The 26,816-nt window shown below is 41.1% G+C and overlaps 2 protein-coding genes across 2 annotated transcripts; one reads left to right on the plus strand and one right to left on the minus strand.

Annotated features, from left to right (window-relative positions):
- Positions 1-1,605: 1,605 nt before the first annotated feature.
- kcnv1 (potassium voltage-gated channel modifier subfamily V member 1) lies at positions 1,606-12,111 on the minus strand. Its single transcript, XM_036539901.1, has 3 exons — positions 11,890-12,111; positions 8,319-9,302; positions 1,606-2,328 (listed from the first exon to the last, which is right to left on the minus strand). The coding sequence occupies exons 2-3, from the start codon at positions 9,262-9,264 to the stop codon at positions 1,817-1,819; spliced, it is 1,458 nt and encodes a 485-aa protein (XP_036395794.1). The 5' UTR covers positions 9,265-9,302; positions 11,890-12,111; the 3' UTR covers positions 1,606-1,816.
- A 4,017-nt stretch (positions 12,112-16,128) lies between these two features.
- dek (DEK proto-oncogene) lies at positions 16,129-25,463 on the plus strand. The gene is made up of 12 exons (XM_036539902.1): positions 16,129-16,169; positions 17,468-17,640; positions 17,836-17,934; positions 18,373-18,482; positions 18,816-18,910; positions 20,832-20,952; positions 21,508-21,774; positions 22,090-22,245; positions 23,587-23,701; positions 23,855-24,003; positions 24,472-24,540; positions 25,378-25,463. The coding sequence occupies exons 2-12, from the start codon at positions 17,499-17,501 to the stop codon at positions 25,387-25,389; spliced, it is 1,335 nt and encodes a 444-aa protein (XP_036395795.1). The 5' UTR covers positions 16,129-16,169; positions 17,468-17,498; the 3' UTR covers positions 25,390-25,463.
- Positions 25,464-26,816: the final 1,353 nt, after the last annotated feature.

Raw genomic sequence — 26,816 nt, forward strand, 5'->3', positions numbered from 1 at the left:
CTAAATATTACAGGGGTACATATTGCAAAACATATTTAATTTATAATCTGATATGTTGCATAATACATGTGAAACATTATCTCAATGATTGAAAGTGATTCTTCTCAATTTCAGTTTGGCCCAGAAACAACCCCATCCCCACCCCCCGGGTAGTTTGGCCCCCACCTGCCAAACTGCCCTGGGTTCAGACAACAGGAATTCTTGCCTCTGACTAACAATTAAATCAAATTTTTATAATTTTTTTTTCACAATCACAGTATACTGAGTTCAGCCAACACCAAAACAAAAGTCAAGTGTTTCATGTACTTGTTATTCAGTGTTGAGGACAGGTATTGACTGAATCCAGGCCTACAGCTTCGGCCATGCTTAAAACCTTTGGGTCCAATACAATTTTGACAAACTGCACTGGCTAATACTCTGTGCTGGGCCCCATGTGCATGTATTTACAGGATCGAATACACCACTTGTCTTAAGCGATGCCTCATTCCTCCAGAATCTGACTGTAGATAAGCAAGAGCTCTCATCTCATTGTCTGCCAGGTCAAAATTCCATTGGATGTCATTGCTAAGGGCACTCTAGTGGGGTTCAATGGCAAGCTGCATGGTTATTTGTCTCTCTCCCTCTTTTGGGTATTTTGGGTATTTATAGGAAGTTTCAAAGCGTAATGGAAGTTATTTCAAAGGTGTCATATCATTGTGGTGCTCTGCTTCTTTAGCAGCATTGATTTTTACATCTCCAAAGGTGTGGAGAGGTGAAATGGGCCAATTTGCCTTTTTAAAAGTGTGTATGGAGCCCAAAACAGTTCAGATAGTGAGAGGTATAACTATGTCATGGTGCAGAGCCATAATTAATACACTGAGACAAGGCATGTCTGCAGCCTGTGAGCAAGCAGACACCTGCATGTAGAGTTCTGCTGTTAACTTCCCCCCCCCCCCCCCCTCCCCCAAGGCCTTACAGCAATGGCTCAAGCTGGCCTCAGACTGCCCTATTGCAGAATGGGGGTAGAGGTAGGGGGGTGGGGATGAGGGGGGGTTTCATTTCAAACTTACTACTCTTTGATCATTGTCTTCCAAAAGACAGAGCATTACCTACACCAACATGTTTTCAACTGCCCATTAAAAGAATAATGCCACCATTACAGTGATGCCTGATGATGAATAGCTTCTGTTGATATTGTCTTTGCACTTCTCCTTTACATAGTCATTCTTTTGTATGATGAACTCCTAAAAAGGTGAAATGCTATAAGATAAAATCTACAATCTTCAGTTTCCACATGCTCGCCATTATACAGTTAATAAAGTTACGAAACTAGAAGAAGCAGAAAAATATATGTTTTTAGATATCAGTTCGACAAACTCTCAGACAGACCGGGGGGTGCAAAATACACCATCTGTTGGGAAACAATGCACTTTGATAGCATCCTTCTCAGTCATATAGTAAAATTTCACATTACACAACATATCAAATTGTATCAATTTTATGTCATATATCAAATCGTAGCAAATATTAATCAGACTGCCCCTTTACGAAGGGAGTACGAATGTGATTAGACCAGTAGGGGTCTCAGTCGAATTTGATGCCACAGGGTATCATAACAGCACCCCAAACCCTGCCCTCTACACCAAGTCCCACCCAACTGCAATGACTCCACCCCCTGCACCAGCCCTGTCTCATCACCATGACCCTGCCCCCTAACTGCCAAGTCATCATGACCACACCCCCTATCCACCTAATAATCATGACCAAACCTCCTACCTGCCCAGTCATCATGGCCACACCTCCTACCCGCCTCATCACCGTGACCCCGCCCCCTGCCCTACCACCACAGCTCGTCCCCGCCGCTGCTGCGCGTGCTGGCCCTCTCTCTGCCCTGCAGCCGCAGCATCTCCATCACGCTGCGGGCGTAGACGTCGCGCAGGTTGACGCTGAGCGACACGTCGGAGGCGGAGCTCCTGGTGAGCCTCTTGAGGGCCTCGCTGTGGCGCAGCGCCGCCTCCTTCATCTTGAGCGTGAAGTAGCAGGCGGAGAAGCGGTCGTTGATGATGGCGATGGGCAGCGCCAGGATGAGGATGCCCGACAGGATGCAGAGGAAGGCGATCACCTTGCCCACCGTGGTGTCGGGCCGGATGTCGCCGTAGCCCACCGTGGTCATGGAGGTGGTGGCCCACCACCAGGCGCAGGGCACGTTGGTGAAGGTGGTGTCGGGCGAGTCGTGCTCCACCGCGTACTCCACCGTGGCGAAGATGGAGATGCCCACCGACAGGAAGAGCATCAGGAGGCCCACCTCCTCATAGCACTGGGCGATCGTCATGCCAAGGGACTTGAGGCCTAGGAGAGGGTGACACACTCAAGTACAGCCTTACCACAGACAGTCTATATTATGGCCAGATACGGTTCCTGCTTTCCTTCCATCCTACATAGTTCCTCATCTAGAAGGTTACAGCTGGTAATAGGAGGTTCTGGCCTGCGTTGCTATGCAAGCTATGGATGCTTCACAAATCCAAGAATGTTCGCAATAAGCCAGAAAATCAGAACGCCCACAATTGCAGAAACAACATTTTCAATGTTAAGCACACATTCAAATATCTGTTTCATACACAGAACATCTGAGCTGTTACCACATGCCCTGTCACATGGGTGAAAGCAGTCTCAGTAGGTTATAGCTTACCAGTACAGTGACTACTGACAGTGTGCCACACCAAACACCAGAACTGACACAAAGAACAACAGAGCACCTATTGTAATAGCTAATAACCACCAATTGTGTTAATTGTACAAAATGATCCAGAAAGTAAAATATTGTTTTCCACATGCAACATCTACATAGGTCTACTACTACTACATTTGATTGTGGAGCAATACAGTTATGCTCTGTCATTTGCCATTCTACTTAATTTAGAATCTTGAGTGCATGCTTGATTTAGAATCGTCATGGTAACTCAACTGCACTTAATGGATGCTGAGAAATTGTAGGAATGGAAGAACATGATGGAGCATTTTACCTGGCCATGTGCCTTTGAAGAGATTTCAACTGTTATTATAGTGCAAGCACAACCCATAGTTAATCTGTGCCAGGTCATCACAAATTATGTAACATTATATTAATTCCATATATATGTAATGACTAGAATATCTGTGTAATTTGACATTTGCATATTTTAATATAAACAGTGTGATTTGATTGATTCTGAGTGATTGGATCAGAAGATTTTTATTGATTTTTTATTGATTTTAATTTAACAGATGTTCCTGATAATCAATTACTTGAGCTGTTCTGGTAATTGAGTGGAGAGGTGTACAGCTTCCGATACCGGTAAGAACATAAGTCCAACTCTCTCTACTTCTTCCCCTTCCTGCAAACCTGTTTGGGATCAGCAATTGTACATGAAGCTCTTACCATGACAAGCTCTGTGCTCGTGCAGAAGTGCTGAAGTGAGATGACTATCCTCTGAATGACTTGCACTGAGCCAAGAGATATTTTTCTCCTCACAGTCACATATTGCGCAGTGTGGGCACTCATTGGAGGAAAGGTGCTACCACTGATGTCATCCACGTAACTTGACGGCCAACCTATCCACCCCTATCCTTAGTGCACTTGTTCTAGGATCCCAGTCACCGTCAGCAATGGGCACAGATGGTTGACACCCAGGTCACAGGGCTCAGCGAACGCCGTGCCGGCTTAGCCACTCGGGACCACGCCCGTGCTCTCATGATGTGCGCACACGCAGTCACACTCACGCATCTGCCCTTACATGACATTAAAACTTAGTATTGTTCAAAAGTATTGTTCAGACATCGCTATACATCCCCTAGCCACAGTCATCCCTAAATCACCCTCGCTCTTAAATGATTCTAACAGTTTGGGGGGGAAATCAAGTCTAGATGATTATTTTCAGTCATTGTTTTGTTTTGTCGTGCTTGCATATCTCCTGAGAGAAAGGGGATGGGTTTTGAGCACAGGAGTGTGGCTTTTCTTTAATCAACATTTATGTGGGCCTCAGGGAGTGTATGTGCAAAATGTGTTTCATCAATACAGCTGTCTGTGAATTCAGCTGGAAAAGCACAGCAGATTCCACAAGGCTCAGCAGTCACTCTACGAGCTCATGGAGTGTAACATCCTCCACAATACAATTAACAGCCTCAGAGAGAGCGACTCAGACAAGCAGTTGCTATGATATAAATATTGATTTGAGATCATTGGTAAGCACAGGTTTTAAAAGATTATACAATACAAAAAAAAACAGCAAATTATACAATGACACAGAACAGCCCAAGGAAAATCACCGACAGGAAGGGCCAGTGAGAGAAAACCAAGGCAAGACAGTAATAAGAAAAAGAAAAAATAATCTATGTTAAATAAAATCACAGCAGAAATAAGACAATTTATTTTTGCTTTTAAACCCACTCAGAAAGATATGGAAGATTAGGAACAAAAAGATTAGAAAAAATATTGAATGACTCAGTATTGTGTGAAAAAAAAAAAGATAAAAAGGGCAAATTGTAGCTGAAAGATAAAATGCTGCAGCAATGATAAAGAACCTTTCAATTCAATTTATATGCTCCTTTCAAAATAAATACAAGACCAGCAACACACTGAATTAGTGGCTTCACATTGGTCATTGGTCAACTTTGCAGACTCTATCAGGGTAAGATGCTGTTGTCAAAGCCTGGCTAAGGAGTCTCTCAGCACACATTTCACCATCTTTGAAGATGCATCTCGACTAAGGTAAGGAATGCTCTGTCTGACTCATAATATCCAGTTTGGAGAAAACATGAAAGATACACTTCCACAACATCTAATTGTCTTACAGGATTACAGAAAACATACTTTGTAACTGTGTGTGCTACCTTTTTTTCCTCAGTCTGTCCCATGGACCTCTGTGTGTCTCTGTCAATGTCTTAACTAAATTAGGCGTAAGTTATAATTGAGCTCCAAGGAAACTAAATTATCAGTTGTCATTCCCACGTGCAGTTGGTCCTTGTGAGAATGACTATCACGACAAAGAGGATATGAATACTGCATAAATCACATATTGCCCCCTACAATTGGGTTTAATTCAGAACTGCACAAATGCAGACTTACTGCAATTCTAAAGAGCTTAATTCTATTACAATGAAGGAAACTCAATGGAAAATTTCGCTAAGCTGATCAGGCCTGATGTTCTTGTAAGTAGGGCCCCTTTCTGAAAATTCCTTGTAAAGAGAACATATGCGTATCGCATTGCACAGAAATTATAGGAGTAGACGTGTATGCCAGAGCTATCCTGTGGATTTAAAAACTTACAAACAAATACATTACTGAGAGGCTGATCACAGAGTTATCAATATTCTGGAATTATTTCCTATGAGTGTTAAACCACTGTTGAGCGAGCTACTTGAACACACATGTGGCGAGTATATTGAAGTGCTACAATTTCACAGAGAGGGACACTCTCTAGTTTTACACCTGTGTGGGAAAGCACTAATAGATCTGTCTCTCTGCATCCTCTCACAGTAACAATGGCGATTAGGAGAAGGCAGAGAGAGAGCCCTCACATTTTGATCTTTTTCAAATTATGTGTGAAACTCATGAAAGAAGTTGAGGGGAAAAAAGCAATTTATCAGACAAAGAGATGAAAGGCTATGGATATAGAGGTCCCCATTTTCACGCTCGTAATGCAAATGGCGAGCACAATGCGTGGCTGTCTATCGCTGACGCACATGAGTGGGAACCTTGCAGAAATGCAATTTTCGAGGCCGAAATGCAAGTGCAAATCTCCAGGCAAGGCAGAGAGTGGCTGGACAGGACTTAAAAATCAGGGAGGAGCGACGATGAAGCCGTGGCTATCAACTGACCAATCAAGGTGCCCTGCAAAGCAACATTGCAGGATGAGTTGACTCATTGACAAGACACGTCATGAAACTTGGTGTGCCAGCGCATTCAGGTAAGTTGTGTTCCTTTTGTCTTTATACACAAAAACTCTCCCTCCAGTAATTGCTCTACATACCTCCATTTGACCATTTGACACTTTTAGGTCAACCACTGACAAGTATGCGATGCGTGAAGCCCCTGTATACATTTACTTTGGACTCAGTGATTTGGCTTCCATGCTTAGAGATACCCCAGTTATTAGGTGTCCAAGCCAAGTAATATCACAGTGATAAGGTTTACAAGCCCAACAAACATCTCAGTGAGTAAGGCTTCCAAGCTTAAAGGGCTTGCTGGTATTTTTGCTTTTTTTCCTCAATCTCACTTCTTTTGTACCCAGCACTTTTGTCGTAACATTTCTTTGAAAAGAAGAGCTTGGCTGTGAGCTTACATCATCCAACAAATGTCTTAGTATAACCTAGGGGTCAAAGACTTGCTACCAGGAGGCTTTTGTGTGTGTGTGTGTGTGTGTGTTTTTTTGTGACCTAAAAGATTTAAATGATTCATAAATTCAGGTCAAGAGTGCAATTTAAAAGGAATGTCTTTCATGGAGGTAATGTATTATGGTATTATGTTCATCAGAGTCTTTAGGAGGTGTTTCAGTTCTAATGACATCTGAGCTTGATACAGACCACTTGGCTCTGCTGAGATTGATTCATATGGTCTGCTTCAACCATCACAATGGTTTGGAAATATGAGAAAGGGGATTGTGTGTTCTGGGGCAGCACAGTTAATCATAAACTCATTTTGTTTGTTTAATTTTGCTTTCATCTAGCCAATGATATGAGTACTCAAGAAAGATTAATAAATACCAGTGTGGATTACAGGGTGCCCTTAAAAGCTAACTGAGAGCACAAAGCTATGAATTTTTGAAAGTACACCATAATACAATAAATTTTCATTCATTCCCTATTATGCATGCAATTTAGATGATTTATCCCTATGTATATAAGCAGGTAGGTTTGAGGTAGACAATATGTGATATGCTCAGAATCATGAAATGACTTTCATCCATTAAAAATACTGGACGATCACGTGTCTCTGGTATTTTTTTCTAATCAGATTGTCCCACCCTGTCTTTATTGTCATTTGAAACCTGAACCTATAATAAACCTGACAATAATCCATTCAAATAAAGTCGATCTGTATATTATTATTGTCCCACCTTTCATGAGACAACATGATTCAATGTTCAAAGTGTAACACTGTATCTCATTGACACTCGTTTCTGAAAGAGAGAAATTTCCAGAACATATTTTATTTCCAGACGATACTTAATGTGAAACGGCCCGACTGGCTCTGTAACATCGTTCCTCTTTAATTATTCATGACTTTTCGCCTTCGTCTTGAAGCGGGATTTTTTTCCCTCCAAAATTCGGGAGATCAAAGTCAGTCACGCGAGTCTCAGCAACTTTTTTGTCAGTGGGCTGGCGTGTGGAGAACCTCCATGGGAAATTGTGAATGATGAAATGCATTCTATCTACCCTCTCTGCTAAAAAGTATCCATGATTCGTGGCAGTTTCTCCTGGGACCAATGCCTCTCCTCTATAGGAAACACTAGGATACTTCAGAAGAAAGAAAAATTCAAATTTCCCTTTAAAGAGGTTGCTTTTTGCACAGTGCATTGCAGATAACAGTGTTCTGCATGATTGCCACTTCTCCAGCAAAATGCATCTCTCTTTACTGTAATTTTGAAGTAGGTTCCCTTTGATGGTTGGACCATTAACTGTGCATTACATCCACCAGCAAAGAATCTCTCATACCCATTCAAATAATTTAAAAAAATATGTAATTTGCTTTTTGCTGTCATGTCCCTTGTGTCTTTGGTGATTCTTATCCTATTTTTGGCATGACCCTAGTGTTACTCTCTAGTTTGGTGCACATCTCTCTGACAAATAAGGCTGCAAAACCATTTCTCTCAAGGTTTTTCAAGTGCTTCTATACCGCTGTGCACATATATCTAAACAGCTTACACTTTTTCTATCTGTCAACAAAATTTTTATACCAATGAAATGTGGACAGTTTCTGTCTTCTGTTCTCCAACTTTTAAGAACCCTTCTTAAAAACACTTGTGGTGGCTGTGGGAAAATAAAACCCAAGGAAAGGGTCTGACTGGACAAACCAATCTTTGTTGGTATGAGGCACTTTCGTTTGCAGTGGGCTTCATATGGACCAATGACAGTGCAACCAAACACTTTGCCTGGAGTGTATTTTCGAGCACATATTTTTTCAATACAACCGGATAATCTTAAATTAGCAGTAATGTAATGTGAACTTTTTTTCAGGAAACAACCCTCGGTGCTCTCCAAGGCATCAGTTAATGGGGTTAAAAGTGGATTAGAGTGGTATAGTACAGCAGTGACATCTGCTTGTGTAACAGGTGCATAGCTGCAGTGGGGGCGGGGTTTACCTGTGGAGTGCCGCCCCAGCTTCAGCATGCGGAGCGACCTCATCAGCCGGAGCACCTGCACCACCCGGCCCACGTTCTCCAGCTCGGTGGACTCGCCGTGCAGGTTCTCCACCGCCAGCGTCACGTAGAAGGGCAGGATGGCCAGCAGGTCGATGATGTTGACCACGCTCCGGCTGAACTTGCACTTGTCCTTGACGCAGGCGAAGCGCAGCGCCAGCTCGGCCGTGAACCACACGATGCACACGTACTCCAGCGCGTCCAGCAGCGGCGGCCCCAGCACGCCAAAGTCCAGCGAGATCAGCGCCATGTTGACGATGGAGACCACCACGAAGAGCATGGAGAGCGTGCCGAAGGTCTTGGCCGCCGCCGACGAGTCCGGCTTCTCCATGACCTCCCACAGGCGCTGCCGCAGGCCCTCGCAGACCACGCCTGAGAAGTCCTCCTCCTCGCCGGCCGTCACGTCGGTGTCCCGGCGGATGTCCAGCGTCTCCTTCATCTCCTTCTTCCTGTAGTACTTCTCCCGGCAGCAAGCATCGATGCTCAGCTCGTCAATGCCCCAGTACTCGATCTCCTGCAGGAAGGACATGGCGCACAGCTCCTCCATCACGTGCAGGTGGCCTGTCTTATAGTAGTTCATGATGTACTGGAAGGTCTGGGAGTTGCGGTCAAAGAAGAACTCATTCTCCAGGAAGTTGACGTCGTCGCAGAGGTCCAGGGCAGAGTCGCGGGTGGAGGAGAGGGCCAGCTTGCCCAGCCGGGTCTCCGGGTAGGAGGAGAGCAGCTCCTGGGAAAGGATGTAGCGGCTGCCGCCCACGTTGATGATGAAGAAGTCCAGCGAGTCTTCATTTGGTGGTGGGGGCTCACTGAAGAAGACACTGGACTCCAGAGACAACAGGGAGCTGCTGTCCCCAAAAAATTCTGTGTGGTTGGAGGAGCAGCTGGCCATGATGTGAAGGAGTCCTCTGAGACCCTGAGACCAGGCACCTGAAATGATTGACACGGGTCATGGGTTTTTTTTAGGGGGGGGGGTTCAGCACAGTAAAAGCACCAGGAATTCACAATGACCCACCAACTACAACAGATTTCAGGCAAAAATAAGCACTTTAAAACACACAGAGGGTATAAATTGCTACATAAAATGTCCCATAAATTCACCATGAACCCTCAAGATGATGATGACAGTTTCAGGAATCAGTGAGCCCACTGCCGTCTTCAAAGCAAACAGAGGATAAGCAATGTATTCTGCTAAAACACACATCTATGCAATAACTGCCATGGAATCATTTTCATCAAGGGTATTTCAGCCTGAACGTGTCTGTGAAAGAGCCTGTGTGTTCTGTAGCATCCCGCATGTGTTAAACACATAGCAGATGCAGCTTCGCTAAGGGCAGTTAGCATTAGCGCACTCCTCTTGAGTAAATCCTTCCAAAACAGAGTGAGCACTCCCTGAATGAATCGGCCATCTCCTGCTTACAATGGCTCATCAGATGTTGAGGGAAGCGAAAAGCCCATGGCAGTGTCCTAGTTCTTCAAAGCCCCTCCTCGAGATTTAAATATTTAAGCTGGTCTACCTAATTAATAGAACTAATGGCGCTATTCTTGTAATCATTAATTCCTTTTGGTAAGTTACTCTATATAACATTGTCATGGTGGTAATTTTAAGGCCTGCATATTTAATAAAATGAGTGAGCACAGGAAAAGATTGATACTGAGGGTCTCACAGTGAAAGCAGACGAATAAAGGAGAGGTCACATCTGGGACAAGGTTTAATACCCATAGTCTACATCCTCTCTTTTTTTCCTCTTGCTATCTGATGCCTGCATGATATTTTTCTGTTCAGTGTCTAATGCAATATAGACTACAGCGTCTCTGTCTTATCTTTGATCTCCAAAAGAGACCGCTGCAAACCACTTTCCAATTTATGTGTGATGCAACACCTGCATCCATACATAGTGTATAATCTAGATAAGCGGAGAAAAAATGACAAATCATTTTCATTCTCGATAAAGAGAATAATACTCTTCTGGTCCAGCTGCATGTTTTTTATGTACAAGAGATAAGTTATGCTGTCTGTCGCTGTGCATCGTGACTGAGGCTGGATGGGAACTCATATTCAGCGTCTCAATCAGTGCATCATCTCAGAGCTCTTTCAGAGCTGTGCTGATGAGTATCTGACATGCAGGTGCGCGGTTCTGGTCGTTCTCACTGTGACATCATCTGCCTTTGTATTTTTATGAGATCGTTCAGTCACTTTAAAGGACACACAGAACTGTTCTTTAAGGGCTATCAATGATACTAATATCTGTTTTAAGAAAAGGCTGTTTTAATGTATTCAATGAATGTATTCTTTAGGAAAGCATTCAGAAAGTGCACCCCAAGGGAAGTGTTTACTTGGATGTGCCAAACACACGCCAACTCAGTCGCCCTTACAGGGCTTATTATAAATGCTTGGTTCCTACAACCAAACACTTTCCCTGAGTTTTATTATCCAACAGATCCTTGTCCACAGTCACAAGGGCCTGCTGTTGGTGATGATAATACATTACAGTAACATAACATATCACATAATGTTACCATGTTACAGAAAAAGAGTTTTCACTCTGACTGTGCATTGATGGGAGGTAGCAATATGTGTCAAGACTTGTTTAAGTTTTTAATCAAAAGGTAGTAAGGGCTGCGTATGCTATTGCGTGTCTCGTGAATCCTTACGTATCAAATCAACACCATCATTCAAAGGCTTGATGCCAAGGCAATCAATGTAATGAATCTAAGGCCATTCAAGGAGTACTTGGCAACGTCTATGGAAATGCTTGATGGCTCATTGAGAAGATAACTATAGGCTGTCAGGCAAGCAGGGTTCGAGTCTAGGCACCAGCTATAACATGGCATCCTATCTGAATCAGCATTTCAAAGTTACTACAAACTGACCATTAATATAAAATAAAACTACTATATTCTTCTTAATTATTTCATTTCAATGTTCACAATATCAAGTGACATGCATCAAATGTAATGGGACTAGTATTACAGATCTGATATAATGGGAAAATGGGAGAAGTTAATGAGACATGATTTGGAAAATTTTTCATAGATATGAGTATGAAGAAGCATATATAGATTTTCACTTCTCAAACCTATGCATTATTTTGAAAAAAGATTCCCTTTGTGCCAAAGTCTTCCTTTATATGACTTCATCATGTAATATGTTACATTATTTCTTGCTTAACGACATCAGATGTTGTTGCTTTTTGTTTGACATATTGTGCGTCTCACTGCATTAACATCAAACTAGCTACTTCAAAGCAATCGGTTTTGAACTACATTTGTATTGTCAATGGAAAAAAGAAATGTGCACATGTTAATACATTTTCACATGATCACAACCAATAGCTTCAAATGCGCAAGAAAACCTTAAATACATAACGAAAATCAGTAAGTTGTATTTTAAAAGTGGTGACTTTCAGTTCAACTCATTTCAAAACATTGCAGACATCATTATGTGTTACGCAAATAAAACAGCTTTGCCACAGTAATGCACAAGAATCACATGCACACAAGAATAGAAACTTACCTATATGTAAAGTGTTGCTGACATTTTATATCTGAAAGGAATAAAGGATGTCCATCTTCCAGCACCTAAAACAATTGCTGTTGATTCACCTGTGTATGAAACGGCAAAACAGCATCACCATAGCAATCCGTAAATGAGTTATCGTCGATATTCATATCCGAAGCCCATTTTGGCAAGGTACAAGTACATTTTGAACGTCCCAACTTCACCTGCTGTGTGTCAATGTCCTTGCAGTTCTGCTCACGCAGGTACTTAGAGTGGTGTTTTAAACATGTTTCATAGCGAGCGAAACCCACGAGCGAATGAAAGGACAACTCCCGCTGCTAGGCAACAAACTCCTGTTACTGAATACGACTCCATGAAAATTAGGGACGTTCTAGTTTTCTGAAAATCTCTTCTCGTCTCGAAGATATGCCCTTTCTATGTGCGCTTTTCATTCATAACACGAAATTTTCATTTTGAATGTGACTTTTTTGGACTTCCTCTTCAGCATGAACTTAACGCGCGCTTTTACGCAAAGGCTACTTTCGAATGTTTTTCTATGACCGTAACATTTGTGAAGAGCAGAATAAATTCATTTGGATTCATTGACGTGCATAACTAAATTAATGACACTGTGATTGCTTGATGTATGGGGTTTGTGATTGCAGTTCCAGCCCGATCAATAGTAAAAGTCTCCTGGATAGCTTCCCTGTAGATATTGTATAATATCACCCCGGTGATGACTTACCAACAGAACAGGCTGCTTAATGGCTAACACCTGCATTACTTCAACCACATGAATCGAATTTATTCACTTTGCCCTTGCCTTTCATACAGTTGTTTGCCTCAGAGGGATTAGGACTGAGGCACTATTACCTTGAGAACCACTGTGATGCTCACCAGTCCTGAGCAGTAATATGTTTAGGTGCAGCATTAACCAGAAATAATGGTTGCTGGTGCCAGAAATGTGGCTGAACTGGATGTCTTCTCAGTTCCTTCACCAAGGGGGTATCTAATAGAGTGGGCAACATTAACAAATCACATTTTCCTTGTTTACCTAAACCACCAGATCTTTCCTCAGAAGTCAATCTGTGCAATGGACACAGACATTACTCAGCATGAAAGCAGTGGTGTTAGCAGAATAACCACTACAAGAAAGACTCTAAAGCTACTTTTCTAATGTAGAATATTTTGCAGAAGGCCTGCCCTCAAAAACTCCACCCTTCCTGTAATTTGCAATGAATTCTGGATATTGGGGATTTTGAAGATATTAAATGAGAGGTTAGGCACAGTAGCAAACAGGTTGGCCATGTGCAGTGCCTTTCCATTTTTTTTGTTAATACTTCTAATTGTGGCCTCTGTAAATGTGACATGATTAATGGGCAGTGGCAGTGTATGAAATGTTTCCTGGGATGAATTTTAATAAGCTTTCTATCCTGTAGCTCCTGAGAGGGAAAGACTATAAGCAAACACCTCTTGGGAGAACCCCCTACTAAATTTAGCACTCTATATTTAAACCGAACCAGGCCACACTGTATGGGAGGCTTTGACTGAATTTTGGCATTTCCTTGTCACAGCCTGGCTCTTTTTTTTTCCTCAAATGACAGCTGGTGAATCCTTCTTAACTCCCTAAGGTAATTATTTCAGCACTTTCACACTATGTGGCTACATCTACTGTACCACAAATCACTTGCCGTTTGACTACAGCTACTGGACATATTCATATAAATTATTCATGTTTTTGTCACATTAATAAATTATGATGATAAAGATGGTGATGGTGATGTGGTCAGAAATAGTCATGTGGTCACTGGAAAAAAAAAACTAAAACTAAACAAACACAGTTCTGCTATTGACAACTATAGAGCATCTTACAAAATAACTTTTGATGATTTTTTTTTTTTTTTTTTTTTTGCCAAGTAGGGTTGTTTAGTTATTGTTTATATCTCTTTCCCTATCTCTACAAAGACTGTCAGACTCCACCAATATTGTTATGACAGTCATTGTTTCACAAAATTCAAAGAGATTGCAGTGCATTTTACTATGATTTTTGCAAATATTATTTGTAAAAAAATTGTTTTTTTTCATAAGACATAACATAATTGATTTGACAGAGGGAACTTTTTTGTAAGTCTCTATGGAAATCCAGTAGCTGCCACTTCTTGCAATGATGTTATACTTGGAGTAACTTCTGCTGGCAACCAGTGTTTAAAAAACAAACAAAAACGTTATTTAAATGCTAACAAACTAACCAAAAATTGTAATGGGAAACTCATCAGTAAAGCCAAGATGGTTTATTGATATAAATATAAAGATAAAACTATATTTAAGTGTTCTTGGTCAAAACAAAATGATCCTCGCATTTCCATTACACATATGAACTTTGTAATAATTACCTTGCTTCAGATTTCGACAAATAAGTTCTGTTAGTACTGCTAAATATGTTCCATTGTATTAACTAACATCTAGTCAGATGTGTTACGTCTCCTTTATTTATGTGGTGTATATCGCCACCTGCTGTTCATATTAAATAGTCTTTATCGCACAGTAATGTAATGACAAGACCTTCCTGGCTCAGTTTCAGACAAAAAAATGCACGCCAATATGCATGGCTAGTTTGTCTCATCAGTTACGTTGTCAAATGTAAGTGTTCTTTTTTTTAGTATATATCAATTTAAAATTGCATAAAGATTAAATAAATAATACTGTAGTTTATTTTATTTACTGTTTTATTATTGGCAAATTATAACGTGAGGAGTTTATCTGATTCTGCTCTTCAGAGTGTTCAATCAATATAGAACCAAGCTGTGACGCATACAAATTCAAAATACTACACACCCTAGATGAACATACACATGTAAACACAACAGATACAGAGAGTGCATTTAATCAAGAAACCCCCTGAATACTGTAAGAATTATGTTTTGCAAGTTCATGTGCAGACGTGATGAAAATTACCCACAGTGGCAGCACTGGTCATCGGCATCTTAACTTATCAGAAGCCCCAAAAGGCTGTGCCTTAAGGGGGTGGTGTTCTTAAACCGGTGTTCTCTGTTTTAAGATTACCCTTTCCCTATGTTCCATTACTTTTCTGAAAGGCGCATTTAGAGGCTCATGAGAAGCGTATAATAGCTTTCCTTTCTGCACTTAACTATCCAGCATAATGCACACTGTGGTCACATCTAAACTAACACTCTATATTATCGTCTGTTTCTTCTGTATCAGTGGATTTCAACATTCTAAGTACCCCTGCCAGAACACAGTTTTTAATTGGACCAATCAATGACTTCCTCGTAAATTCAGAAGTCATACATAGGTCACAATCATGATTGCTTGAGAACCAGTGTTATAGATAAAAGCCAACAAGCTAATCTCAAGATGGTCTGTACATATATGATTATTACTTGTCTGCCTTACGTATAACGATGTCCCACTGGCACTGGGTGTTAACAGTAGCCTACAGTGTAACAGTGGTTAATAAAGTTGATTTGTTGCCTCCTATTTATTCATTATATTTTCTTAGTAATTAAAGGCATCAGTGAAAGTGCCCTGCTCCTGCTGATTCAGGATAAGCTACCCCAACCATTATCTTTATTTTAATTGTGTGTAAAGCGCATTTGGGACACTGTTGATACCCAGAGAAAAACGGCTACCTAAGTAGATATTCCATCTTTCAGTCATCCTCTTTACAAAATACATTTGTCCAAAGATAGTTAGCTAACTCCGTCTGCACACGAGATGGATTCTCCCCTCTTTATAAACATAGATTGCCAAGTTCAAATGACAAATCAATGACACATTTATGATATTTGGAAGTTAAATATGCATTCTATTTATTTATTTATTATAAAACGAGTGGCATTAGATAAATTTCTGGTCAGCACTCTGAAAACAGCAACCTGTAGAAACCAGTAATAAAACTAAAACAGTCGGATGTGATGTCTTGTGAAAGTATAGCTATCTAACATACAAGCAAATAAGGACCACTTTTGCTATAATTAACTAGTTTTGCGCCTTGGTCGCATTTCCAAAAGCCATCAACTACGTGAACAGTCACGAACTACCTACTGGTACGCAGTACAGAAAGCCTTCTTTATGTAGCCAACGTCTGTACCTGACCAATGAGAACGCCGAAGTCGTCTTTACGAAGGCGATTCAAAGATTTTGATTGGTTATCTTCTTGAATTTTTGACTCCGTCACTTTCCCCCCTCTCGAATAGGTCGATGACTTCCCGCCCACTTTCCAAACCGCCATTTTGAAACTGTCTGAAATTATTGAGTTCCAGTCTGCGTGGATGGTAAGGTGCTGTGCAATCTTTCTGATTTCGTTCAGTCTCGCATAGCTTTTAAATTTGCTTGCAAGTTGAATGTGACAAATAATGTGGTAAAATTTGCGTGTTCTTTATTTATTTTTATGTCTTTGCTGTTGGTTAGTTCGCTAATGTCAGATTTAATTCGTTGTAAACATTCTGTTTGTGGGCGGGACTTAGCTACAAAGCTAATGCTAGTGCACGCAGTCCAAAATAGCGAGCCAGTGGACTAGCCAAACAACACCGCCAAAAAGTTGCACCTAATCTCGATAACGTTACCAAGCTAGTATTTGGTGGCTTTCTGTTTCAGCTTTTCCGGTGCTCTTGATAACCAGGTCTTTAGCCAGCTAGTTTGCATTGTACATGATGTGCGCATTTTCGAATGCATGTGACGTGAGAGTAAAACCGCGCCGTTTTTTTAAGGTTAGCGACCTAGCTAGCTAGCCAGCCAGCCAGCCGTCATCAGAAGTTAGATGCCAAGGCTAAACGTAAACATTAGGGTGCGGATTGTGTTCTTATAAGTTCTGCAATTTGAGGGAGCGCTCTAGCGGGCTGTTTTAGCTTTTAGGGGAATACAACTAGAAAGCAAAGCTTGCCAGGAGCTACCGTTAGCTAGCTAGAGTCAGGGCAGTTGATGTAACCCTAGCGAGGTCCTGTCAGTTGATTGGTTGGCGACATCCAGCCGGCTGTCTGAAAATTGGCAGGCAAGTCAAGTTGAGTTAACAGTGTTGGTTACCCCGCTAGCTATGCAGCCAGCTTTATCGTTTACTCTCTAACCAGTTAGTCTAGTCCCATGTCTTCCTCTGTTTCTATAATTAACTGCATCTAATCAAGATATCGCAGACTAGCGAAATTGGTAGTTTGACGACTGAAGTCAGTTGCCTGAAATTGTTCTTGAATTGGGTTATTTCAATACCCACATAACGTTAGGTGTCAATTGAGTCTGGTAAAGTCAACATCAATTTAGCTGTGTAGCAGGCAGTTGTCTTAACACGCGACTGTAGATGTAATTAACATGTTTATCAGTTACTAGATGCCAATTTTTGTATACATTTAACACAATTTAACTAACACAAAGTGAGATATTGCTAGCCAAGCATGATTTTTTGTGTAAAAAATGTTTCTATCTATTCGATATATCTGTCAAGTAGCTAGTAAAGAACGTTTTTGTGTGTTAACACCACTCTGTTTAGCTTTTATTAGTTACGCTGGCTGCCATTCATAGTATGGCAGAGTTAAGCTATACCTAGGTTTTAAGACTTCACTCTTCACTGGTCTCTTGCTAGCTAACAGCCAACGGGTGAGGTTGCCATCAGCATGAATATGGAGGAGGTGGGGGACATAGAACCCACGAAGAAGACCAAGCCCGAGAAACGCACTTTATCTGAAGAGATGGGTGAAAATGATGACGTTGAAGAGCCAGAGAAAGGAGGCAGTCTGAAATATGGGGCACACATAAGTAAGTTAATAACACAGATTCCCTTGGTGAACTTGATGTTTTTACCAAGACCTTGAAAAATTTAGCAGTGGTGATTATTCCACATAATTGTTGGCATGTCCTTAGGCACTGACGTTACACAAAAAAAATGGTAGTAATGAGCTGTGTATTATTTGATGTTGTTTAACAGTATTGAACTGATTCTTTGCCTTCCAGGCACAGGTGAAATCATTGAAGGGAAAAGGCAGAAAAAGACTATACAAAGACTCGATTTCCAAGCCAGCAAACCAAAAGAACGACTGAAGATTGAGCAAGGTAGAGAATTCAGCTGGCTCGTGATACACCAGACATATTGCGCGTGATTTTCTTTGCTTGCTTGACAGACGCCTATCCAAGTGAACCCACAGTGCTAATTGTTTTAATTCAGGGACATAGTTGGCTGAATGTCTGCTAAATCTTCCTGAGAAATTATGGTAAAGCCTTGTGGATTGAAACCTATGACAAACTGAGATTAAGATCTCAATGTCCAAGAGATCGCCATACGCTGCATGTACTTACTGATTCTATCACAGTTCAAGTGAGAATGTTTAATCATTGAGAGTGGATGTAAATGTGGTGGTGTGTTCTTTCTTTGTGCACAGTAAGGTAGTTGTGCAGGTAAATAATGAAGCAAGTCTTGTTGATGTGCAGGAGCTAGAGAATGTTGTACTTGTGGCATGTGTTGTCCTCAAGCTCTCGTTTCATGTCCCCCAGGAAAAGGAGAGAAGCTGGGAGAGATCGTGCGGGTGGCGTATTTCATCGGAAAGATGAAAGTCGATGACTTGAAGCCTCTTCACAAGATTCTTTTTGATCGTCCAGGAGCTGTAAGGAATTGGGGCTTTATGATGTTTATTTCACACATTCAACGTGCATTTTGTGCAGATGCACGTTGGCAGTGGCAGGTCTGGTTCTTTGTGAAATAATGGCCTAAAAGCAAAACAAGACTGGAGTTACAGAGTGTGGTGACTTTGCTTGTGGTAGCCATTACATAGAGTAGTGTTTAATGCCTGGAGGTTATCAACAAATAACTGAAATTAAATAATGATAAAAATAGTTATGTTGTGTTAGCCAGCTATCTTGTTGAAGTGGGACTTCTTCACTGTGTTTTTTTCCCCTCTTCTTTCTATCTCTGTCTCTCTGCCTTTACCCCCGAACAGGCAGCCTCTGTGAAGAAAAACCTCCGACAGTTCAGCGGTTTTTCCTTTGAGGCAAACAGCGAGGCCTACATGAAAAAGATGGAGAGGATGAAAAGGTAGTTGCACGTAACAACTCATTTGCATTTTGCAGAAATGCAGATAGCCTAATCCTTTTAGGCGTAGCACATCTAAAATTTGCAGTGAGGTGATTTTTTAAAAAATATTTCCACCTCAGAGTGGCTGTATTTCTGTCACATGGCTTAAGTGTTATCACAGATAGTCCAGTGGTACAAGGTAGGGGTCGACTGATATGCCCCCCCCCCCCCCCAGGGCCAATATCAATACCGATTATTAGCATTCAAGGAGACTGATAACCGATATTTGGAAGAGATAAAAATTTGCAATAAAAATGAAAATCTTGTTGTCAAAATTCAGAATAGCACAGACTCCAACACAAAACTTTGTTGAAATGCCTTTAAGCATATCTTTAATTAAAAGAGGACTTTTCAACATTATCTTAAAACAAAAAGTACAGGGAGCTCCCAGCAGAATTTCTTATAAAGTTAACTGCAAATTTTAATAAATAAAACAAAGTAGCTCCCTGAAGTTTTATAAAGTAAACAAAGTAAAAATAAATAAAACTAGTAAAACTTAAATTTGTACTGAAATTTGAGTCTCAATTAGTAGTCCCAATTCAGCAGTACCAGGTTGTGGTGCAGGAAGCAGAGTTGCTCAGCGTGCTCAGCCAGTCAGCTGGCTAAATTATGGATCAACACATGAACTTTTTGGCGTTCATTATGACATTCAGGTTAGCTCTGCGAGACTCAACATTAGCTTATGTTATTATGACCATCAGCTACCCATAACATGTAAAAACCCCAACTTATACGGGCGAGTAATGTTACGTTCACAATATGGTAGCTAATATAAGTTCCAGTTGCACCGGCAGCAATGTTATTCAAAGATATAGCTATTGCTACATAAATACACTCTTATCTCATTATAGTTAACTGTATATCACTGCAATAAAGTGCATTAGTTGGGCATTTTCAGTGTAACTGGGAAACTGGGCATGCTTGTCATCATAGAAATGGATCATAAGATTGTGGTGTTTTTGCAACTTCGCGTAGAGGATTGCGATGTTTATTGCAACTTCGGCTGTATCTTCTGCCTTACCTTCGAAACACAGCTCTGCTCGCTCACCGGAGCTGCTCCGGTCTGCAAATGCGTTCTTCTGTGCCTGTCTGTGGCACAGTAGTCTTCAGTGCTCATAGGCCATTACTCATGATGTGTAACCAATCAGATGGGGGCAGGACATTGCTCGTGACTGGTAACTACAGGCAGAGAGCGGCGATTGCATCAGAGTCAAAGTAGCACATTTTTAAATTAATTAATTTTATCGGCAATCGGATAAAAAAAATAGTGATTCCGGTAATCGTAAAAATGCTGAATATCGGATCCGATAATCGTCCATGTCGATAATTGGTCGACCCCCTAGTACAAGGTGTAACCATATGCCTGGGAAAAGGATGTGCCCACAGCACTCTGGCTAAATGATGGTGTGCTTCAACCCTACAGACAGGGCTCTACAGGCATGCAACTTTGACAGCAAACAAGTGTGTGGGCAAGTTTGTGCGTATTACACCTTTGCTCTCTCAATCCCAGTGCAGAGGATTTGATTATAGGTGCAGGGTTATCTGTCTGGAATGGGGAAATGGTTGTGGTAACCACATGAAATTGCCTGACATTGAAACTTTGATGAAGCATTGTGAGTGGGTCTTCCTGTTACACTTGCTTGCAATCATTAATTACTCATATGCTGTGAAGAGTGGTCTTTAGTATGTGAAGTATTTGAAAAGTAAAAGATGTTGCATACCAAAAATATTTAGTTGACAGCTGTGAAGCGTGGCAGTGTAACAAAACTTATATAAAAGTATAAGCCTTTATGAAGCTGTATGGGACCAGTATTGGTGGACTGTATCCCAGGTTTAAGTTGATGTTGTCAACCTCAGCGCAGTGTTTTTGCCCCTTGTTCAGGTTTACTAATTCTGTGCTGAAAAACATCTGCTCTGTCCTGGACCTGGAGAGGAGTGGAACCCACGATGCGAAAGTTGAGAGGATCCTGACTTTCCTCTTAGACCCCAAGTCGTCTGGAAAGGTGAGCAGCAGACTGACCTCGTGTCACGTTCCATCCGTCCCATTACGTACTCATTACATTCTGTCCGATGTATTACCTTTGGGTGGCTGCTACTGTGGTGCCGTTTAATCAGTCAGTTAAATTAGAATTTATATTAATCTTTAGAGACATTTTACAGTTAAAAAGAACCACAAATAAATTATGAGAACAGGGACCAATAGACAAGCAGTGATCAGGGTAACATAATGAAAAGACTGATTTGGGAACAATGATTTATAAATGGAATCCAGCTGAGATAACAGTGACATCTAAACTCTGCTGTGAAAATCAGTCCTCACAAAAAGCGAGACATTTTTGCTGTGGAGGAGAGGAAATATTTTTGTTGTTAAAACCAGCATTTTAGGCTAGAAGCCTCCATCAGGGTAATTGAGGTGTCACCCTGTTTAACCTGTCCGTATGCGCCTTGGTGGAACTGCAGGGTAGTGCCGGCACTTGTTATTGTTTCCTATCAGAATATTCATGGGCCGACAAACGTTTGTTGTTCTCCCCATATTCTGCCATTCACGCTGCTGAAAGACCTTACCAAAGAAGAAGCGGAAAGCCAAAGACTCCAAGAGAAAAGCGCAGAGGGCCAACTACAGGAAGAGCGTGCAGGAGGACAAGTTCAGGGCGATCGTCACTGACTCGAGCAGCGACGATGATGACGAGCAGGACAGCCAGGGAGACAAGGACACGTCAGCCCCGCCACCTAAAAGCCGAGAGACGATAAGCGACGACGAGGGTGACTCCTCTGATGACGACACTGCTGACAAAGAGACAGATGGTGATGAAGGAGAGGGACAGGTGAGAGTGACCATCCTGCCAGCCCCGGCTGTGCTGCACGTGTGTGAGGTGTCTGAAGACACAAGTGGTTTACGTGGTCACATAATGCTCTTTTACTTTAGTGTCGTTTAATAGACACTATCCTTACAAAGTGCATCACCAGTGCGTTCTGGTGATGTAGCCATGGTCACAGCTTAATGGTCATCTGCAACCATCACATTGGACATGAGCTGGATAAGTGTAAACCTGCCTTTATACTCAACATTACAAAGCAGGCTATGTGTGTGTCCCGAGACCCAACTGACTCTTTCTATGTCTGTCTTTATGTACTAAAAGGAATCTGTTAAGAAGAACCCTGCCAAACGGAAGATTTCTGCAGTACAGAAGTCTAAGAAATCAGCAGCTCCAGCAAAGAAGAAGGTGGTTAAGGACAAGAAGGCTGTCAAAGGCGACGTGTCAGTCTCCGACAAGGACAGTGACTATGAGGAAGAGGTAGGGCTGAGGGATCTCCCTTACAAGGAACTTGAAACTTACAGAGGTGCTAAAGACGGTTTTGTGTTCAAATAAAACCAAGGGAAAGTGTGCTTGGACACCAAGCATTTGCAGATAAGTCCCATCAGACTAAAGGTCCTTGCTACAAGCAAAGAACTTGCAAAAGGAGACCCAGGTAAGGGTAAACAGCAGTGTTTCTGCTTGTAGAAAAGTTTTGATTTGGGGAGAGCAAAATGTTATCCTCTTTCATTGTGCAAGACATGAATACAGGAAAATGAAATCCATTTTATTATTTTCAATTTTTGAATTTCATATTTTCTTGATTTCCAGTCTCGCCACTTTAAATGCATGCTTTCGTAGTAAAAATGTCCGTTATTGCATCTTTTTTTATTAAATCCTGCAGTTTTAAAGATGGAAATGTAATCATTTCTAAATTTGCAGAACAGTAAGTCTCTGTATTCGTAAAAATATGAGATACTTATCTGCCCTGATATTTGCTGGGCCCTATTTCTGAGTGTCTTTATCATTTGATTTTCTGTGTGCTACCAGGTGCGTGCATCTGGTTAACGTCTGCCTTGTGGCATCATGTAGTGCTGTTGCTAAGTTACTGAGCACTTGCTGAAGGACATGCACTTCACTTCACTTGTCAGTATTAAGCATAGCAGTTACTGCAACCTCTGCATTTAGAACAACAATGGGAGTAAGACTGAGCAGTGAAAAACCTGAGTGTTTTTCCATCACATAAGTGTAAATTAGACTTCAAGATGGTGTGCTGTCAGAACAGATATCCAGGAAAGAAGCCACACAGCCTGCTGTAAACTCGTACATAGCAAGTGGGCCCTAGGGAAGATATTTCAGTATAGTACAGTTTAATTTGTTGGTGTGGCAAATATAAATTGATTCCTCTCTCACTATAAAAGATGAAAATGGTTTTCTTTTTCACAGGGTTTACATGTTTTTTCAGTGTTTGCGTATGATTTAAATTTTTGTGTTTCATGTGAAAGCCTGTAAAGAGTGTTCAGTTTGGTAATGATAGGAAGAAGGGAATCCTGACAAGTTTAATTCAAACTGTATTTATATTTTTTCAGAGAAGGCCAAAGTTCACTGTCTAATACAGTACATTGATGTATGACATATATAGTGCTAAATTAAAGTGACACTTTCAAAGATGAACCATGGATAGGCTTAAAGCACACACCATAGTGATGCATCTTCTAATCACATGGTTTAATCGAGTAATGTTACTGATGGGTGTACAGTCAAGTGCTGTGCAGTGTTTAAAATTGTTAATTGTTAAGTGAATGCCATTGTGGTTAACCCTGTCGCACATTTGTGACGCAGCCTGTGAAAAAACCTGCTCCAAAGAAGAAGCCAGCCCCGGCAAAACTGGCAGCCAAAACAAAGAAAGCAGACAGCAGTAGCGGCCGTAGCAAGAAGGCCAGCAACACCAGTGTAGGTGAGACTGGGCCTGGGCCCTTGCTTTCAGCACTGCCTTAAGCACACACCTGTATGTGCACAGTATTCAGCGTGTGTACATGTTAGCATCCTGTGCAAAGAAGCCAAGGGGTTTGGTGAATGCCACTGTTCCTCATATTGCTGTCACTCACAGAGTCAGACATGGATGACAGCTTGGACGACGAGCCTTTGATTAAGATGGTGAAGAGGCCACCGACAGACGACCAGCTGAAAGAGACCGTGACAAAGCTACTGAAAGATGCCAACTTGGAGGAGGTTACAATGAAGCAGATCTGCAAGCAAGTATGTTCCTCTTGGCAGTATTCTGTTAGCACTTTTCTTCTAGAACATTCCAGTCCATGCCAAGAGCTATAATCATCAGTGGATGTGTAGATATTACTGTAAAAACAGTGAACATGTCTACACTCAGTATGATACGATTTCAGTGAGTCCAGGTGTTATTGATGCATTATTATTTTCTGGATACAAAAGAGGGCACAATGCACCAATTTCATGAACTTGAAACTTTTTGTTCTTGATCAGTGGTTGATCCATTTGTACGCATATTGGTAAATACACTATATGTTGTTGTATGTGGGACAGAAGGTTAATACCTTCCATTTTTTTAATGGCTCAGCATTGCCATGTCGATACAGTGAAAAGAAATATTCTTCATAGTTCAAGAAGGATTCAGAAAATATGAGTTGTGCCCAGTGAAAATCCTACAGGATTTTTTTGCTGTCTGCAGTGAAATATTTCTGTTCTTTCAAGGTGTTTGATACATACCCAGACTATGACCTGTCCAATAGGAAGGACTTCATCAAACAGACAGTGAAGCAGGTAAGCGTCTCCTCAAGTGTCTCTCAGCCCAGGAGTAGTAATCCCCAACAGCCACACAAGAATCAAGTTCGTTTTTTGTGGATGAGATAACGGGGTCCATCCAGGCGTTTGTCTAGTAGGAGGCTCTGTGCTTTAATGTATTCATCCTGTGTCTGATTTGTTTACTAAAACTGTGACCCGTTTCCCTGTGGGTCTTTCCTGAGTGAGGCTTTGGGTAGCTTTAAACTTCAGAGTAAGCACTTCTGAAACTTAGAGGAGTCCTTGCAGTTTTTCTACTGCAATGGAAAGTGGGTGGGTTTGGCTGTTCTGGAGCTTAAAATCTGAATTGCTGAATTACGTCAGCATCGGGTCAGCTCTACTGTCAAAAAGAACCATTTAATGGAAATATCTCTGCTATACTGCAAAATAGAATTGCAAGTCAGTTTCACAAACTTGCCTTTATTACAGGCAAGGCCAGAAATTACCAATGTAGCAGTATTCGGAAGTGCTTGTTGGCACCCTGTGATGTTAAGCATAGGAAATCAGAAAATGCATAATAATTTACTTTGTTGGCAGTGAACCCCATGTTATGTCTTTAAGCTTTTTTCATTTCATGAGCATAGATAGTTTGAATGAAGTTAACAGCTTTAATTCTGGAAAGCTCAATTTCATGTACTTTGTACCATATGTAATTGGAGTTAAGGCTGGAGATACTTCTGGTCTGTCACAGCCACAGCTGTGACATTAGTAGAAGCATATGTTCATATTGAGTGCCTCCTTACACAGACCTGATCTGTATGTAGCATGAAACACGGCTGGGGTTTGATGTGACTGAATGTTTTGTTTGGCATTTTGCAGTTAATATCCTAAAGAAGAGACTGAAAACAATGGCAGCAAAGGCCTTGGGATCCTTCTAGGGGGTGCGTCAGCGAAGAGTCACAACAACGAAGGAAAAAACAAGAATGTATTGACTTTATTGCTTGTGTATTGTAAGATTTTAGTTCACTTCTCGTCTTAAAGTGCTTGTGTAAATTGTTTTCTGTGATTTCATTTTTTAAATATATATAATTGCAAAACTTTTATATTTCTTGATTTGTGTTTTCATGAGGGCATGCCTTCTTGTAACTAAAGATTTACATTAGTTTCAGAAAAAGTTGTACATTTACATCACTTTGGCTGTGAATAAATTGCTGGCTTTTGTTACATTTAAACTAAGATTTGCCCTTCATGATTTTTTTAAATGGCATTTTATTGATTTTGAGAAATGATTAGGATACAGTAAGCTTGAGGTTATTCTGGGCTCCTATGCCTCCACTACAGCCTCATTGAAAACTACTGCATTGTAATGAGGAAGAACAAACGAAGACTTCCCTGTGAACTGAAGAACAGTATTGAATTATGCATTGCCATACACCCCCGATGTGCATGTACGATTACCAAACATGTATGTCCTGGGTATAGCATACTTTCTGCTCAGATTTAGTGGATTTGGAGAACATGGTAGTGACCCTGTTGGATTAACAGTCTGACATTAAATTTTACACCACTGGTGAAAGCCATTCCCTTTGTTTGCCATGTTGCATGTTTTACTTGGTTCTCATATCAGATCTCTCATTTTTTTGTAATACTTTGTCACAGGAATGAGTAATGTTATCTGATTTTTTTATTCTGTTTAAAAAAAAAACAGCCTAACATGGATTTTGCATCAAGTTATGTTCATTAAGCTATGTGTACATTTACAGACGGCCCAGTGGAGCAGACAGGGCTGCTGAGTTTGTGAAAGAGGATTCATTTGGGACGACTGTGTTCTGTCCTCTCCGTTGTATGACTTGGATAGTCACCTGCAGTTTAACGCAGTTTTACTTTAGCTAATGGTGTGGAGATTGATAGATTGTCCAAAGCGAGGCTTGACTCCAAGGAATTAATAGCTGGGCAGGTGATGCCTAGAACGCCTCGCCCTCAGATGGAGAAAGGATGTAAACCTGGGACATCAAATGCAATCACTTTCAGCCGTTTTTCACCCAGGGTGATAAAAATGTGTTGGAAATGATTTACTGTTGATTTGATTTTTTTTATATATGACTTTTTTTGTTAACAAGTTGTCAAATCTTTGCTTTTTATTAAAAGTTTTTTTAAGGCTTTGTCATTTCTCTTTTGTAGACATACCCATATCTGTATGCTGCAGTATATTTGATCCTCCTTGAAATTGTATTGGTAGATGCAATTTTTTAATTCTTTACTCTTGCAGGAAATGATGGGATTGTAAGCAGTAGGGATATTTCTTTTACAGCTTGATG

This window comes from Megalops cyprinoides, chromosome 10 (assembly GCF_013368585.1).
Source record: "Megalops cyprinoides isolate fMegCyp1 chromosome 10, fMegCyp1.pri, whole genome shotgun sequence".
NCBI lineage: Eukaryota > Metazoa > Chordata > Actinopteri > Elopiformes > Megalopidae > Megalops > Megalops cyprinoides.

Excerpts from the sequence above, each read along its gene's own strand:
- kcnv1 (XM_036539901.1), bottom strand. The coding sequence starts at position 9,264 with ATGGCCAGCTGCTCCTCCAACCACACAGAATTTTTTGGGGACAGCAGC. Across the intron at positions 2,329-8,318 it reads GCTGGGGCGGCACTCCACAG|GCCTCAAGTCCCTTGGCATG; the intron begins GTAAACCCCGCC and ends ACCCTCTCCTAG.
- dek (XM_036539902.1), top strand. The coding sequence starts at position 17,499 with ATGAATATGGAGGAGGTGGGGGACATAGAACCCACGAAGAAGACCAAG. Across the intron at positions 20,953-21,507 it reads ACCCCAAGTCGTCTGGAAAG|ACCTTACCAAAGAAGAAGCG; the intron begins GTGAGCAGCAGA and ends CGCTGCTGAAAG. Across the intron at positions 22,246-23,586 it reads ACAGTGACTATGAGGAAGAG|CCTGTGAAAAAACCTGCTCC; the intron begins GTAGGGCTGAGG and ends TTTGTGACGCAG.